This window comes from Leucoraja erinacea, chromosome 19, assembly GCF_028641065.1.
Source record: "Leucoraja erinacea ecotype New England chromosome 19, Leri_hhj_1, whole genome shotgun sequence".
Taxonomy (NCBI): Eukaryota; Metazoa; Chordata; class Chondrichthyes; order Rajiformes; family Rajidae; genus Leucoraja; species Leucoraja erinaceus.
The window spans coordinates 32,112,007-32,130,073 of NC_073395.1; the positions used below are offsets into that span (position 1 = coordinate 32,112,007).

The 18,067-nt window shown below is 42.1% G+C and overlaps 1 protein-coding gene across 3 annotated transcripts in view; it reads left to right on the forward strand.

Moving 5' to 3' along the window:
* The window catches only part of LOC129706453 (uncharacterized), a 103,792-nt gene that overhangs the window by 19,285 nt on the left and 66,440 nt on the right, over positions 1-18,067 (forward strand). For all 3 annotated transcript variants that reach the window (XM_055650767.1, XM_055650765.1, XM_055650766.1), the window contains exons 7-11: positions 478-605; positions 695-776; positions 870-959; positions 3,769-3,895; positions 6,637-6,775. In XM_055650767.1, coding sequence (XP_055506742.1) covers positions 478-605; positions 695-776; positions 870-959; positions 3,769-3,895; positions 6,637-6,775 — 566 coding nt within the window. The remainder of the gene's footprint in view (positions 1-477; positions 606-694; positions 777-869; positions 960-3,768; positions 3,896-6,636; positions 6,776-18,067) is intronic.

The following is an 18,067-nucleotide window of genomic DNA, read 5'->3' on the forward strand; positions in this document are numbered from 1 at the left end:
TAACCAGTCATCGGAATTCTCTTTCAATAGTTCTTGGTAGTACTAGTTGATCCAAAACATTTTAACTGATCCACAAGTTAACGTTTATGTAGTTGGTTGGCTTGTTGCTTTTTTTTAGTGTAGCTGTAAGGTAATCGAGTTTCACAGTACCTTAATTGGTACAGGTGACAATAAACAGACCTTTGAACCTGTGAACAAAGGCACTTAATGGTATAGAGTTATTATTCATCAATTTAAGCTCCATTGTAAAACAGCGGAAAGCAACATTGATTTTTATTTTTCTGGAACCAAGGACCGTCCCAATTTGTTGTCCTCAGCTCGTCATCCATGATGATACTCATTTGTGCAAGAGGTTAATTGCCACCACAAGACTCTGGTTGCATTTTCTTTCTGTAATTAATTCGGTGACTTGTAGCAGCCACTTGAACAATATCTGCACAAAGAATATTGATATCCACTCTTCTATCCATAATGTAGATAGCAGCCAAAGGCCGTAAACTGTATGTAAAAGATATAGGTGACTTGGCAGATAGTCATGTCTGGTGCTATTTGGTGAACTCCTTCATGCCTGGCACGTTCATCGTGGAGGTACTTCCGTACGATAGGTATGACTCTTTTTAACCATAATTTACAGCTTGGTTTATTACTTCTCTGTGTCCATAATTTAATGCCACAGATTGGATTAATTTTGTAGGTGGACAACGAATCTAGCTTTAAAAACAATGGAAGCAATTGTTTGCATATCAACTTCATTAACTTCACAAGATCTTCTTGAGGTAATAATATAAAAATTGTAATAGGATTTTATTTTGGTTTTATCATAATTGATGCATTTTCTAATCAACTTTTCATCATCTTTCTTTTTAAAGGCAGATCCGAAGGCTCTCTGTGCCTATTTGTGTGTTATCTTTATGTGTGGTTACAAGTTCAGGCAATCCATAGCAGTTGTAAACTACATTGTGAGTGGAATTATTCAAATTATTGCACAGTGTGTCTAATTGAAGAGCTATTTAGAATGTTTTTCTTTTTCTTTCATTTTCTTTCTAATTATTTTATTCCCAGTCTCCTTATTCTGAGTCTCAACATCTACTCATAACAAAAGCATTCCAAGCCCTGAAGACCTGTTGTATGCAGACTATCTCTTCTAAATTTCTCTAAACCCACCATTTATAATGTTCATCCTGACCTTTGTAAACATTGGAAGCCTTCTTTACCAATCTGTCCAACCAATACTTTAAAAAAAGTTTTGTTGAGTCATTCTTAGCTTTGTTTCATTTTGAGCTTTTCCTCATAATAGTAAACTCCAAATTATAGTATTTAAATCCATTTTCACTGTACCCCTTGCATGGGCCTAATCCTTAGAATATTAAGGTGCAATTACTTGCATCTTGATAGTTGCATAAATGCAAAGTTTTATTCTTAATTTATATTCAATGTATTTATAGGATCCTTTTGAAATATTTATGATTATTTCAGTATGTAGTGCTCATCTAAATATCACTGCACCCACGTCCCAAATTAATTTTCTGCTTAGTACAAAGCTCAAGTAATTTGAAGAAATGAGCTAAGCAAATTCACACGGAATGACCTGTTAAGATATCCTGGGAGACGAGGGAAGTGTGGGGAGGCAAGAACAAGGAAGTTTTCTTCAAAACCTGCACTGGTCCTTCGAACTTTTAAGGATGCAGCAGGAGCAATTAAGATGTGGCCATTTTCCAGAAGCCTCTTTAAGTTTGGTTAACCAATTTGGTTGCCCTGAGTCATTGGTACTCATAGGACAGTGGCTCCTATAACTGCTGACGGATCCTGATTAGCATTATAACACAGTGCTGATTGTGGTTCCTTCACTTAAAGGCACATACATCAAATATGTTTTCTCATTTTAAGCCACCTTCGTAATTTTTTTCTAATTTTTGGTTGATCATTTATTTTAAAAACAAAATAGACGATATGAACTGCTCCAATAATGACTATTTGGGGAAACTTACCTGAATCTCCTGTCATTGCTTCCTGATTAATTTTACTGAATGTATGTCTCGTTGTCACCTTCCTCTCAGCCAACAATGAACTACACTTCCTTGAGCATCGTCTGCTTTGATCTGTCGTTTTCACACCTTACCCTTCCATATCTCTAGTCTCCCCTGACTCTTGGTCTGAAGAATGGTCTCGACCCAAAACGTCACCGATTTCTTCTCTCCAGAGATGCTGCCTGTCCCGCTGAGTTACTCCAGCATTTTTGAGGCATTTGAGTGTTTGACAGCACTGGGCCTCTACTCACTGGAGTTTAGAAGGATGAGGGGGTACCTCATTGAAACTTACCATATATTAAAATACCTGGATAGAGTGGATGTGGAGAGGATGTTTCCACTAGTGGGAGAGCTCATAGCCTCAGAATTAAAGGATGTTCCTTTAAGGAAGAGGGAGAAATTATTTAAGAAAGAACTGTAGATGCTGGAAAATTCGACGGTAGACATAAAAGCTGGAGAAATTCTGCAGGTGAGGCAGCATCTATGGAGCGAAGGAATGGGTGACGTTTCGGGTCGAGACCCTTCTTCAGGCTGAATTCTTGTTCATTTTTGACAAGTACCATGAATAAATTTTAGCCTTAGGCTGGGCTGCGAACACTGACAGATGCATAGGTTTCCCAATGCACAGAGGCGTATGCTTACTTGCTAGATGGAAACTTTTAACTTCCTTTTTACAGAGGTAAATGTTCTTTTAATTAAGTTAATAGGATAATGATAAACTTGGGTGTGAACACCAGGTGGTGTAGGAACAAAATGTTTCTGGTAGATGCTGGTTTACAAAGAAAGATAAAAACTGCTGGAGTAATTTGGTGGTTCAGGCAGCATCTTTGGAAAACTTGGATAGGTGACATTTCGGGTTGGGACCCTTCTTCAGACAGATTGTGTGGGAGGGGGACAGAAAGCCAGAAGAGAGGAGGGGCAGGATGCAGTAGCTAACCTCATCTACTGTTTCTGGTCTTTCCGATGTGGCCTCCTAAACATTAGCAATTCCAATAGTAGACTTGGCGAGCACTTCACTGAACACATGTGCTCAGTCCTCCAAGGCCTGCTGGATTTCCATTTTAATTCCCATTCCCATTCCCACACTGACCTTTCAGTCCTAAGCCTTCTCCATTGCCAGAGTGAGGCCACACACAAACTAGTGCAACACCAACGTGTATTCTGCTTAGGTAGCTTACAGCCCAACAGTATAATCACTGAATTCTCCAAATTTAGGTAAGCACAAATCTCCCCACCTTCTTCCCTCAATCCACCCCTTTATTCCCCCCCCTCCCCCTCCCCTCCCGTCTGTCCAGTACCCCACCTGGGCTCTCATCTATTTCTTCCCTCCCTTTCCCTTCCACCTACATTCCTTCCTCCAGCTTCATCATTCGCAACTCTTTAATACTTTTGTCTTCCACCTTCTGTCTTTTCATCTCTGACCTTTGTCCAACCTTCAGCCTATTCAACCCCCTCCCCCCCTCCCCTCAGCTGTATCCACCTACTACCTGTCAGGCATTGTCCTGCCCCTCCAGTCTTCTAGCTTTCTCCCCCCCCCCCCCCCCCCCCCTCTCCCTCACCACATTGAAAACCAGTCTGAAGAAGTGTTGCGACCTGAAATATGACCTATCCATGTTCTCTGAAGATGTTGCCAGACCTGACGAGTTGCACCAGCAATTTGTAACTTTCTTTGTCTTCTGGAATAGAGTGCGCTGTCATTGAACTGTCTGTGGAATCGTGTATCTTTTTTCATTTTTGTTAGAAAGAGTTGCAACTTTTAAAGAGCAAGTTAGATGCGCAACTGCAAACCTTCCCCCTGGAAGAACTGGAGCCACATCAATCTGCCCAAAAGAGTGACTTGGAAAAGAAGCTAGAAGTGTTCAAGAATGGTAATTAAATTCATCATTTGTATTACGAGACAAACTGTATGTTGTTTGTATTGTGTATTGACATGTGTTGAGTGCTTTCTGCTATTTCCACAGATACTTTTACATCTCTGTCATGCGTCCCAAAGAGCTTTATTGCCAATGAAGTACTTTTGAATTATAGCCATTGTTATGATAAAAAAAATACATGGCAGTCAATTTGTGCGTAGTTAGCAATATGACAGCATAATGGCGAGCTCATCCGTTTTAATGCTATTGAGAGCAATAAATACTGGTATGGAATAACTTAACGGCTCTGCTACAAAATAGTGCCAAGGGATACTTGACATGTATTTCTGTTCATTATTTGAATGATACTCTTAAATATTGTGCAGGATTATTTAAACTGTTTTGTACCAAACCGCACCAGCCCACTGTATGGAATTTACGATCTGTAAAATGGATCAAAACTTGTCTTTTATATGATGCATATTTTCACAAACACTTTCCTCAGCCACTTTTTCATGCAATGCCTTTCATCATAGCTAATTTTGAGTGCTAAGTTTTCACCGGGAATTTCCAGGATAACTTTGATGTTTGATCTGCAGGCACATCAGAGAAAGACTATAAACAGCTACAGGCTGCTTCTTCAATCATTCTGCAAGTCTGTAGTCAAAGCTATTGTGGCTGATGGGAAAATAACCATAGGGATTCAACCCTGCTTTCTGTGAGCTTGGGCTTAGTGCCTCCAGATGGTTGGCCTCGGGTCTGTGGCTTCAGTGCACCTTCAATGCTGTACTGCACAAACATAATCCCCTTTATCCTGGGAAAATGATGTCTGTTCACGTTTTACTTCACTCCAATCAGCCCACATTAATTCTCTCCAGGACAGATCTTGGTGTAAGTCCTACTTTCAAATTTGACCCGTTGCCTGCTATATCCCAGGACTTTTCATCAATCCCAAATATCATTTTCTGAATCCTCACCAATAATTCCAGAGCCAATAATTGTTTTTCTTCCTACAACCATCCAACCCACTTTTAAAAATAGCCTGGATGCACTCGCCCACTTCACTAATAACCAGTAAATAGCCCAGGAATGCTGATCCCCAAACTTGAACATTTTCTCAGACCCACAGCAAAATTATTCTCATGCTCACAATTCCACCCCCCACCTTGTGTCATGCATTTAACAATAAAAATAGCAACTGCCTGTTATATAACTTTAACACAGCACACAACCTTTCAAGGTGCTTCTCCACAATTTCACCTCCAGAAGTGACTCTCCATCATATTACAGTTTTCTAATTGCTATCCTTCTGTAATTTAGCACCAGCCTCCATTTGCAACCACAAGCCAGCACTTTGTTCCACACTTAACTCCCACTGCAGCCCGATACTGTTTGCATTCCTCAGATTCAAGCACATCCTTTATTTTATAGTGAAACCTAGAGAAATAAAAGCAGCAATGTCAGCCTTCCATGCCTGCTCCACTGTTTTATATGACCATGACTAATCCTCTGTCTGAACAGCATATTCCTTATTTTGCCACAGATCCCATTATGATGTACTAGTTTATTGTTACATGTCCCGAGGTACAGTGAAAAGCTTTAGTTGCATGCTAACCAGTCAGCAGAAAGACAAACTGCAGGGGCTGGTTTAAACCAAAAATAGACACAAAAAGCTGGACAGGCAGCATCTCTGGAGAGATGGAATGGGGGCATTTTAGGTCGAGACCCTTCAAGGTCTCCAGGCTTTTGTGTCTATCAGAAAGACAAAGCCTGATTCCAATTGAGCCATTTCCAATGTATAGATACATGATAAGGGAATAACGTTTAGACCAAGATAAAGCCAGCAAATTAGGAATCGATCTCTAAAATGTTGAAGAAATGTATTTTTATTTCTGTCCTGAATGTTTACCACATGCAGAGAGACTGTGACCCCTGGTTCCAGACGCCTCAGCCGGGGGAAACATCCTCATTCCCCCTGTCAGAATTTTATACATTTCAGTGGAACCACCTCTCAATTTTCAAAACTCCAGTGACTGCAGACCCAGTCAAACTATTCTCTTCTCATTTGACAGTGTTTCCATCGCAGGAATCAGTCTAGTGAAGCTTTGTTGCACTTCCTCTATGGAAAATAATTATTTTCTTAGATAAGAGACTGGAACACTAAGTGAGGTTTCAACAAGGCCCTTTTGTAGTCTTGATGATCTGAGAAACCTCAGCTTCTCCATTACTCCACCAAACGCTTGCCATGTAGCAATGGCTGTATCACCCTGCCAAATGCCCAAATCACACCATGCCGATCCCTTCATCATTACTGTTAGCCATCTGCTATCTATTTGTAACCCAGAACATCTCCATTACTGTCTTTCAGTGTCTCTTAACTTTAAAAAAAAGACAGAACACTCTGGATATTTCTAAATTATCATAAAATAAAGATCAAGAACATTGATTTGCAATTTTCATCAAAAATATAGACATAATAATAGCTTGCCCCCGAGTTACTGAATCGATTCATTGAATTTCTAATCACTGAACTCGCAAAAAGGTTCTGTTAAAATTACAACCAGACTTCCAGACGTGGCAGGAAACAGTTTTTTCTTTTTTTTGGCATTTTATAGCAATTATTTGGGACTTTTTTGAAAGAAATTCTAACCCAATATGTTGCCCTTTAAATGGCACAGTGTAATGCAAGTGCTAACTATCCAGGGGCATTGGCATAGGAAACAAGTTAGCGTCTTACTGAATATTTTGTGTTGCAGAACTAAGCTGGCTTCATGACACTTACGATGTGCCGTTTTGTCAGAACTGGAGTGAGCTTGCGACCAATGTCCAAAAACAGACCAAGGACACAATTTCTAAGAAAATGACTGAGCGATTTGAGATGGTGGTTGTGCCAAGGTAAAGAATTACAAACTGTGAAGCCCCATTTTATTGCTTTTCCTCCTACAAATAACGTGATCTACTGATCCTTGATTAGTGTAGGGTGGGACTGCAGATGCTGGTTTAAACTGAAGATAAACACAAAAAGCTGGAGTAACTCAGTGGGACAGGCAGCATCTCTGGAGAGAAGGAATGGGTGACTTTCCGCTTCTCTCCAGAGATGCTGCCAGTCCCACTGAGTTACTCCAGCTTTTTGTGTTTATCTTCGATCCTTGATTAGTTACGGGTGCATTAATTCATTTACATCCTGCATTTTTCCTATTACATTGTGGTGTTTACCATTCACCAAAACATCAAACTGCAAGTCGTTGTTGACAACTCAATTAACAATTAATGGAAGATAGACACAAAATGCTGGAGTAACTCAGCGGGACTAGCAGCATCTCTGGAGAGAAGGAATGGGTGACGTTTCGGGTCGAGACCCTTCTTCAGAATTAAGGGCATCTGGAAAGGGTACAGAGAAGATTTACGAGGATATTGCCAGGACACATAGGTCTAACCTATAGGGAAAGGTTGAGTAGACTGTGACCAGGGCCGGCCCTAGGCTGATTGGACCAATTTTTCCAAATTGGGCCCCGCGCCCAAGGGGGGTCCCGCGTTAATTTTCCGTATTTCATATGAAAATACAAATTTGCTTTATTAAATAAAGATTTTTTTTAAAAACATTCGCCATACGGATTTTTTTACAAAACTTACATGGTTTTATACATGGAATACAAGTGCTGTACGGCTATCAGACACAAACGATGTGTTAACGACTGTAGCACTTCTGTTAACAAGTAGTTATCCAAAGCGTCATCAATGCATCGATACGCATTTCTCAGTAAATGTGTAATTGTGTTTTAGAAGAAGTATTAATGACGCTGCCTTCCTTTGAATACAATTCACGTGGCGTCATTAACACTTCTTCAAAACACAATTACATTTTACTGAGGAATGTAGATTGATGCATTAATGACACATTGAGAATTTCTTAAAACTCACCATCATGAGTGAGTACTTCTTCTTGGTCTGCAGCAGGTTAGTCATTCAATTTACCTACCGACCCACGTTGTGTCTCTCTGTCTTTCGCTCTCTCCCTCCCTCTCTCTCGCGCGCTCTCTCTCTCTCTCCCCCGTTCCCCACCTCTCTCTCCCGTTCCCCACCTCTCTCTCTAGCTCTCTCGGCATTCCCGGAATCATTGACGTTTTGCGATATACAAAAATGCTGGAGAAACTTAGCGGGCGAGGCAGCATCTATGGAGCGAAGGAAATATGCAATGTTTCGGGTCGAAACCCTTCTTCAGACCCAGCTATTTCCTTCGCTCCATAGATGCTGCCTTACACCCGCTGAGTTTCTCCAGCATTTTTGTCTACCTTTGATTTTCCAGCATCTGCAGTTCCTTTCTGTTGGGGGTGGGGGGCTGGGAGAGTCCTGGCCCGTGGCGGCTCCTGATAAGTGATATGTTCCCTCCGCGGGTGCTGCCTTGCCCGCTGAGTTCCTCCAGCACTCTGTGTTTTTTGTTTGGCTCTGAAGTTGAAGGTGGACCCCCCTGTGTCTACCTTCAACTCCCTGTCTGTGGTGGCTCAGCGGGACGGGCAGGGGCTCTGGGGAGAGGGTTGCGGTTCTGGTCGAGACCCTTCTTCAGACAATCACAAATACTCTCACCGACGTGAGTTCAGTTCAGTCTGAAGAAGGGTCTTCTCTCCAGAGTCACTGCGCTGCCTGTCCTGCTGAGCTACTCCAGTTTTTGTCTATCTTCAATTTCAGAGTTAGATAAAATTGCAGACTTGAATTTTTAAATCTCAAAATGTTGTAACATTGCTTGAAAATGTACCTGCATCTTGGAGGCCGAAGGTTAGGTTGTTAGCCAAGGACAGACTTTGTTATCTCTCAGTACAGCAACATCAAGAACGATGTTGTTGTATTGAGATATAGCCAAGTCTATCCCTCATTGCTAGCAGCTGATGGGAAGCAGCTGTCAAGTGGGAAGCGGCTGAAAAAGGACAGCGCTGCTGGGGTGGGGGGGGTCCTTTCACAGCGTGTGGGTAGTCTGTCCAGGGGTAAAGTTGCGGGGAGGGCAGGGGCGGCTGAGAAGGAGAGGGTCGGCCAGGGATCATCCAGCTCAAGAGCGGGTCAGCGGGCGATGGATAACAGGCAAGCGGGCGGTGGAGCTTACTCCATATGTCAGTGCGAGTAACCTCAACTGATCCCTTGTTCACGTTCACACAGGAGTAAGCTCCACCGCCCGCTGTGATGTTATCCACCACGCGCTGACCCACTCCGCTCTATGATCTTTGCTCTTGAGCCGGTCCCCTCACTGGTCAGACGGAGAGCACTGCCAGAGGAGAGCGGGCCGGCAGTAGGCGCTGAGATGGCAGTCGGTTCCGCTGGCCGGTGATGGAGGCCGCTCGTAGCCACGCGAGCTGCTTCCCTCCCCGGCCACAATGCGGTGGCGCCCGGAGCAATGCGGCAGCGGTGAGTGAGTGTTACAGGCATGAACCCGACCCTCTCCTTCTCAACGCTCATTCCCTCCTATTAACTTTACCCCTGGCTAGACTCCCCACACGCTGTGAAAGGAACTCTCCCCCGAATTGTCATGTTACTCATGACAAGTGACTCAATTATAATTATTTATTTATATTTCTATGAAATGTTTTCCCAATTGGGCCCCGCACCTCCTAAGGCCGGCCCTGACTGTGACTCTATTCCTTGGGGCGCAGGAGGATCATGAGAAGAATAGATCGAGCAGACGCTCAAAGTCTCTTACCCAGAATAGGGGAATTGAGAACCAGATGACATAAGTTTATGGTGAAGGGAAAAAGATTTAATAGGAATCTGAGAGGTAACTTTTTCACACAAAGGGTGATAGGTATATGGAACGAGTGCCAGAGGACGTGGTTGAGGTAGGTACTATCGCAACGTTTAAGGAACAGTTAGACATGGACATGGATAGGACACGTTTGGAGGGATGTGGCCCAAACACAGACAGGTGGGACTAGTGTAGCTGGGACATGTTGGCCGGTGTGGGCATGATGGGCCGAAAGACCTGTTTCCACACTTTATGGCTCTATATGACTCTATGATATGATGGGATGTGGAAAGAAATCAGAGCCCCAGGGGTGCCGCCGATTGGCAGCCCGTCCAACAGTCTGTTTTTTCATCTTTTTTTAAAATTTTTAGTGCGTGTTAAAGGTTTGTGTAAATGTTGTCTGGTTTGTTTTATGTGGGGCATGGGTGGGGATAAGGGGAAACTTTGTTTCAGTTTCTTACCTTGCCGGAGATCCGATTATCTTCCGGATCGTATTCTTTGGTCGCTCTGCGGCCTACCATCGATGAAGCTGGAGGCCTCCTCGGACTGACTTTAGGCCCCACCATGGACATAACATCAGAGCTGATCCCTTGCCTGGGATCGAACCAACCGAGGCCTGCGGACTTTACATCGGGAGCTCGCAGTCTCGGGAGAGTCTAGTCGGGAGGCTCCAGCGATGTAGAGGCTTCAGCAGCCCCAACGCGGGGTCCGATCGCCAGCACGGGGGATCTGTCACCCCCGATGCAGGAGCTGATTGCCTCGATGAGGAGGGCCAAAATGCCGCCGGCTACAGGAGTCAAGATCATCCCGTCAACGGAGGGCTTGAGGCCCCCCGACCGTGGGAGAGCAAAGGGAAGAGATTTGAACTTTTTTTCGCCTTCCATCACAGTGAGGAATGTGGAGGAGTCACTGTGGTGGACATTTATGTTAAAATATGTTTTGTGTGTTCCATTGCTTTTTATTTGTATGACTGACTTGGCAAATGAAATTCCTCGTATGTTGCAAAACATACTTGGCTAATAAAGTATTATTGTGATTGAGATTGATTGATTGTGATTGGTTGTGATTGTGACCTTGGGGAAACACGTAATTATAAAGACGCTGTGAAACTGAGATATAAAGGAAAACTTGGGAAAGTAAGAGGCCAGACAGTACCAGTTGAAAGAGAAATGGAGTGAAGGTTTCAGGTGTTGAGCCACTTCAGCATAACTGGGAAAGAGAAAATAAACAAGTTAATTTTCAATTGTAGAGAAGGTGGCAGTGAGATGGGTAGAACAAAGGGAATCTTTAAAAATAGAGTGAAACCAAATGAATTAAAGTGGCATTTAGAAGCGCATTATGCTTCTTTGTCTCTGCTATGTGTTACTGATAGCAGGGCTATGGAACATGCCCAGCAGGCCAAGCTATACTAATGGAGAGACAAAAACAGCCAACGTCACAGATGAATGACATATCTAGTTCTGATACGGAAGGAAAGAGTAAGTTATCAACAATCAGCGAATTCAATACTGAATGTTAAAGAAAAAAATAATACCCGGATAGAAGATGACCTGTTGCTCTCCAAGCTTACAATGAGTCTTATTGTAAGTGTGCAGTAAACCACTAACATATAGGTCAGAATGGAAACACAAGAAATTACAGATGTTGGTTTACATTAATAGAGCTGGAAATTACAAACTGCTGGTGTAACTCGACGGGCCAGGCAGCATCTCTGAAGAATGTGGATAGGTGATGTTTTGGGTCGGGAGCTTTCTTCAGACAGGTTATGGTGTTGGAAGGGGGGAGAAATGGGGGCAAGACAAAGCCTTGATACAGGTGAGGAGGGTTTCGATAGGCAGATAGTCGGACAAAGGCCAGAGATGGAGAGACAGAAAGTGTAGGAATAGAAATGTTGTGAATAGTGAAGCCCGGGGAAGGAATATTGGTGGAAGGGCACAGGGGGAGGGGAAGGGGAGAAATGGCTCAAAATCTAGTGGGACACAGGAAAGAAAGTGGGGGGGGGGGGGGGTTGTTAGTAGGTTAGTTATGGAAATTGGAGAGTTTAGTGTTCATACCATTAGGTTGTAAGTCATGCAAGTGGAAGGAATATGGGGTGCTGTTGTTCCAGTTTGCATGTGGTCTCGTTCTTGCAATGGGGGAGGCACAGGACAGAAAGGTCAGTATGGGAATGGAAAGCAGAGTTAAAATGGTTAGCAACTGGAAAATTGTGCAGACTAAGCGCAAGTGCTTGGCAAAATGGTTGCCTAGTCTACGCTTGACTTTTTATGTTCCCCCAGTGACCTGCATGGATTTTCTCCAGGTGCTCCGGTTTCCTCCCACACTTCAAAGACCTACAGGTTTGTAGGTTAATTGGCTTGGTAAAATTGTAAATTATCCTTAGTGTGTTGGATAGCGGGGATCGCTGGTCACGTGGACTCGGTTGGCCTAAGGCCCTGTTTCCATACTGTGTCTCTAAACCACAATAAACTAAACTAAATTAATTGTATACTTCCCTCGTACATTCTACTCCAAAAGTGCAACACCTCACACTTGCCAGGATAAAACTTCACCTGCCATTTCTCCAACCATAGATAAACAATAAAAGCTGGAGTAACTCAGCGGGACAGGCAGCATCTCTGGAGAAAATAAATGGGCCACGTTTTGGGTCGAGACTCTTCTTCAAACTGGTTAGGGATAAGGGAAATGAAAGATATAGACAGTGATGTGGAGAGATAAAGAACAATGAATGAAAGATATACAAAATAGTAATGATGATAAAGGAAACAGGACATCGTAAGCTGTTTGTAGGGTGAAAATGAGAAGCTAGTGTGATGGGTGGGGGAGGGATAGAGAGAGAGGGAATACTGCGGCTACCTGAAGTGAGAGAAATCAATATTCATACCACTGGGCTGTAAGCTGCCCAAAAGTAATATGAGATGCTGTTCCTTCAATTTACGTTTAGACTCACTCTGACAATGGAGGAGACCTAGGACAGAAAGGTTTGTGTTGGAATGGGAAGGAGAATTAAAGTGTCCAGCAACCGTGAGATCAGGTTGGTCCATTCAGGCTGAGTGAAGGTGTTCCGCAAAACGATCGCCCAGTCTGCGTTTGATCTCGCCAAAGTATAAGAATCCACATCTTGAACAACGGATACAGTAGATGAAGACTGTCAGGGTCCCTGGACAGAGTCAAGGGAGGAGGCATAGCGACAGGTGTTGCATCTTCTGCGGTTGCAAGTGAGGGGGTGGTTTGGTTGGGAAGGGATGAGTTAACCAGGGCGTTGCGGAGGGAACGGTCTCTGCAGAAGGCGGAAAGGAGTGGAGATGGGAAAAAAAAGTGGCTAGTGGTGGGATTCCATTGGAGGAGGCAGAAATTTCAGAGCATTATGTGTTGTATGCGACATGATGGAGTGGAAGGTAAGGACAAGGGGGGCTCTGTCTCTGTTGCGGCGAGGAGGAGCAAGGGCAGAGCTGCGGGATCCTGAGGAGACATGAGTGAGGGCCTCATCTATGATGGGAAAGGGGAACCATATTTGTATTTGATCTACATCATGTTGTCTCCTTCGATAGTCTTCATCATTGTTGCAGATCCACCAGATTTTATAATGATTTAATGCAAAATTACAAACCGACCCATCTACATTTTCATTCAATTCATTTATGTATCACAAACATCAGAGGTCTCACCACTGATCCCTGCAGAACTGCACTGTTAATATGCACTGGGTCAGCCAGTTCTGAATTCAAACCACCAAGTCACTGTGGATCCCACGCATCTTAAGGGCCTGTCCCACTTGGGTGTCATTTGCAGGTCACGCAGATGGCGCACGAAGCTGTTGTACATCCACAAAATCCTGGGGCGCCGTGCGCGACCGCGCGTCACTGCCTACATCACAACGCATCATGCACGCGTAATGCGCACCATGCGTGCATCATGTGCGCGTCACGGCGTAAATGATGTCGCGTAAATGACGCGCAAATGACTCCCAAGTGGGACAGGCCCTTTAATCTTCTGGATCAACGCCTTTATCAAATACATTACTAAAATCCATGTAGACAACAGCCACTGCCTTACCCTCATGGGTCACCATTGTGACCTCCTCAAAAAACTCAGTCAAACTTGTAAGTCATAACCTAGAGCAGGCAAAACCATGCTAGTAGTCCCTAATTACTCCATTCGTTTCCAAATATGAATGAATTTTGTAGTTGATAACATAGCTATCAAAATTCATGGTTTATGTGTAGTCACATGAAGCAAGATAATTAGCAGATCTACCAACCATAGCGTCTATACTCAGGTGAATTTTCTATCTTTAGCATCCACATTTTTCCTACTGCTTATGTTTATTGTCTACACTTTTAAAAAAAACTCTTTCTTTTAAACATCTCCAATGTTTTCCCAGATTTTTTTCTTGGTCTTCATCATCATTTTGTCAACACATGGATTTGAAGCCACTTGAAACAATTCTCCACATGGTCAATGAATAATTTCCTGACTGTAGCAAACCTAGATATGCTATCCTAGACTTGTATGATTTATCAGCAGGATACCATAAATGTGTAATTAAGGCTGGCCCTGAACACTGAAGAGTGATAATCATCCTCAGCATGTGAAGGGACAAAACTCCCAGCACAATACTGAAAGTGGCATCAACTTTGAAAAATCAGTCCTATAGTTCACAACCATTTGTTTTAAGGGTCTGAAAAATATAACATTCCTCATATTTATAATTGAATAGAGTGGGATGATAATGTTGTGTACTGAACAGGATTTCTTTGCAACACTTCTTTTAAAATGCTGCTGCGAGACTTCATGATGGGGCGAAATTGAAGGGTGAGTAAACCTTAATTACTGTTCAGTGTTTCTCAGCTGCCGGTTATTCAGCACCATTGGCAGGGACCTGGAAATTGTTCTTCCCCTCTTCCCACTCATCCAACAAGCATATAGTGTGTGTTTAGTGTTGGGGCACACGGTAAAAAAAACAAGATGTTAGAAATGAAATTGGAAATATAAAAAGGCAATTAGTTTAAAAAATAAATCTGATAGAAGGAAAGTACAATCATTCATCAAAAATGAATAAATTATAAGGGGTGGTGCAGTGGTAGAGTTGCTGCCTAACAGCGCTAAAGACCTAGGTTCAATCCTGACTACGGGTGTTGTCTCTACATTCTCCCTGCGACCGCGTGGTTTTTCCCCGGTGCTTCTGTTACCGCGCACACTCCAGAAGACATAGATACATAGATAATAGGTGCAGGAGTAGGCCTTTTGGCCCTTCGAGGCAGCATCGCCATTCAATGTGATCATGGCTGATCATCCACAATCTGTACCCCGTTCCTGCTTCTCCCCATACTCCTTGATTCCACTAGCCCTAAGAGCTCTATCTAACTCTCTTTTGAATGCATACAGGGAATTTTCCTCCACTACCTTGTGAGGCCGATAATTCCACAAATTCACAACTCTCTGTGTGAAAAAGTTTTTCCTCATCTCAGTTCTAAATGGCCTACACCTTATTTGGTTTGTAGGTTAATTGGCTTCAGTAAATGTTATAAATTGTCCCTAGTGTGTAGGATATTGCTAGTTCACTGGTTGGCACGGGTCTCTGCGCTGTATCTCTAACCTAAACTAAACTAAATAAAAATAACTGATCCCTGTTAAAAGCTTTGAAGTCTTTGAATGTTGGTGCTGTGGGTTATCATTTCTTACCCCACAAGAGGGTGCCATTTAACACTTCCGTTTATGATCCCCCATCTCTTTTACAACTCTTGTAATTATTTTATAATATATAATAAATAGCATTGCTCAGGATTTATGGTGGCACCAGATAACAGGGAGTAGTGTAAATGATATGATGTCAATAATTTGAAGACCCCCATCTGCTGCTGTATTCTAATGTCAACACGGGTCAGCTTTAAAAAACAATAGATGTGCAGAGGAAGAAAGCATATCTTCAAAGGCTGGACATGATGAGCTGAGCAATGGTGAAAACATTAGTTGTTAATGAATAAGGATGCAGAAATTTAATTCCCACGATAATGCAAATTCATAATGTCCAGTGGATGTGTTCTGCGTCTGAAATTTCATTTCAAAGGTATTTTAAAATTCTGCTAAAATTAAATGTATTACATTAGTTTTGAGAAAATTTGGACAATCAAAGATAGTCATAGCCCAAATCACACATAGAAAGAATGTAAACATTTTGAATAGAAAAACTGTGACCACCTGAATTTGGCCAGTAAAGTGTCTAGTGGTCTCCTCCAATTGTGTATTCGCTCCTGTAAATGAAGGAACTGCAGGTGCTGGTTTAAACCGAAGATAGACATATAAAGCTGGAGTAACTCAGCGGGTCAGACAGCATCTCTGGAGAAAAGAAATAGGTGATTTTGTGTCGAGACCCTTCTCCGGATTGGAGTCTGAATACAATATACATTCGAGTCTGAAGAAGGGTCTCAACCCGAAATCACCTATTTCTTTTCACCAGAGATGCTGTCTGACCCGCTGAGTTACTCCAGCTTTTTGTGTCTATCTTGTGTATTCACTCCTATTATATACAAGAATGAGTGTGGGGCACCCAACTGGACAAAATAATCTGGTTTGAAATTTGCAAATGGGCCACTCAATTCTAACCCTCTTCCACCCTCTAACAGGAGAATGGTGGAATCAAGGTTCAAATATTGGAAAGAGCAGATGAAACAGTATTTGTTCAGAGAGTAGCTGAGTTAAATTTGTGGACTAGGGCCTTTCAGCAAAACGTGTTAGCTTTGGTGCTGTTGGGTAAAGACCCTGCATTAGGAGGCAGCAGCATTTTCAGAGCACAAAAGCAATTTTTAAATAAACTGCTTTCCATCTGGAGGGCAATTTTTTTTTTTTGCTTTCAGTCGTGCTGACTGGAGGTTATAACAAATAAAGATTGAAAGCTTGCCACACAACGGAAAGAATAGAGAGAAAATGTGAGGTAAATAACCTCTCTCATCCATTCAAGCAGCTCCTTGAATATTGGTGGTGTCAGGCGTTCTAACATCTGGCATTTTCCTCAGGGAAATATTTTGAATGTGGGAATGAGAGTCATTCTCCACAGGGAAAAAAAAATCTGAAAAAAAATTGGAGAAAACAAAAGACATTAAATGCTAACATTAGGCATATCCTATTTTAAGTCAATTGCGTGCAGTATACAGTTGTCACGGAGACATGCTGGGGGCATTCCCAGCAGCAGGAGTTGCTGTCAAAATAATCTTATGCCTGGAATGTAAAAACAGATTCTATAGTACATCTTTTAGTACAAAATGCTTTGCTGACTATTATAGTCTCACAGTAATTAAAGCTTTCTGTAAATCAGAAAGGGTCCTATGATGCTAAAAGGGTGTACTTTGATTGCAGGAAAATACTGTTTGTTACAGGAGAAGCTTGAAGGCATTTGAATAGATTTGTTAAGTCTGGAGAAATATATTTTCATGTATGGGGTATCTGGATTTATACAATAATAGCAAAGGAATCCTTTCAATAATGTTATCCATGTGGGGATTCACAATTTGTTTTCCCTGAAAATATTGCCTGCCTCTAGGAACACAGTTCAATTATGCAAAAGTCTATTTTACATGACAAGATGTTTATTTTATCCACATATCATTGGTTCAAATGCAGAGTTGGTATTACTGTACATTGTAAATTAACATTTTCATCTATATTTAGTTTGGGAGTGAGCTATTTTCAAGCAGTGAACTGTACGGCAATGTAATTATCATGCTTTGTGTAACATCATTATGCTCATTCCTTTATCTCCAGTCCCTGTGCCTATTAACCTGACTCTGCTACTCCTATATCTGTTTGCAATCCCCTACCTTGCTCATTAAGATAAGAAGAACTGCATTTTCTCTGGTCAAAGATAACCTCAGATGTTTATTTTACATAATGATTAAAGATACCGTTGGCCTTTAGAAGTTAATATCAGAAAATTTGGTTGATCTACGATCAAAATTAGAAAAAAATGTTACCAAAACATCTCTATTGTATTGTCATTAAATAAATCTCACATTGAAATGCAAACACTTCTTTTCTATGTGATTTCTAGTGATGTTACCAAGGTTACATTTATGCCTGACCTAAAATACCCTAACAAAATGGTGTTGGTCCTTTGCTTTGGATTGCTGTATTCCCTGCATTGATGATCAGTGTTAGTAGTAGGATAATTTCAAGATGATGACAACATGTGTGTGTGCAAAGCAGCATAACATATATATTGTAAAAGGTCAAGTTTATTGTCATATGCAATGTTTGATGGGGCACAGGTATGAGGATTAGGCAGCATCGCAGGCACATGGGCAACACAAATACACAAATTACACATAAATACTACAAGACAGTAGTAAGAAAAAAGACTGCAATAAAGAAACAAACAATGCAAAATGTAATTAGAAAACAAGTCCATGGTAGTGCAAGAGGTGGTCCATGGTGTTCTGTTGCCAAGGTAGGATGAGGTTTGCGCA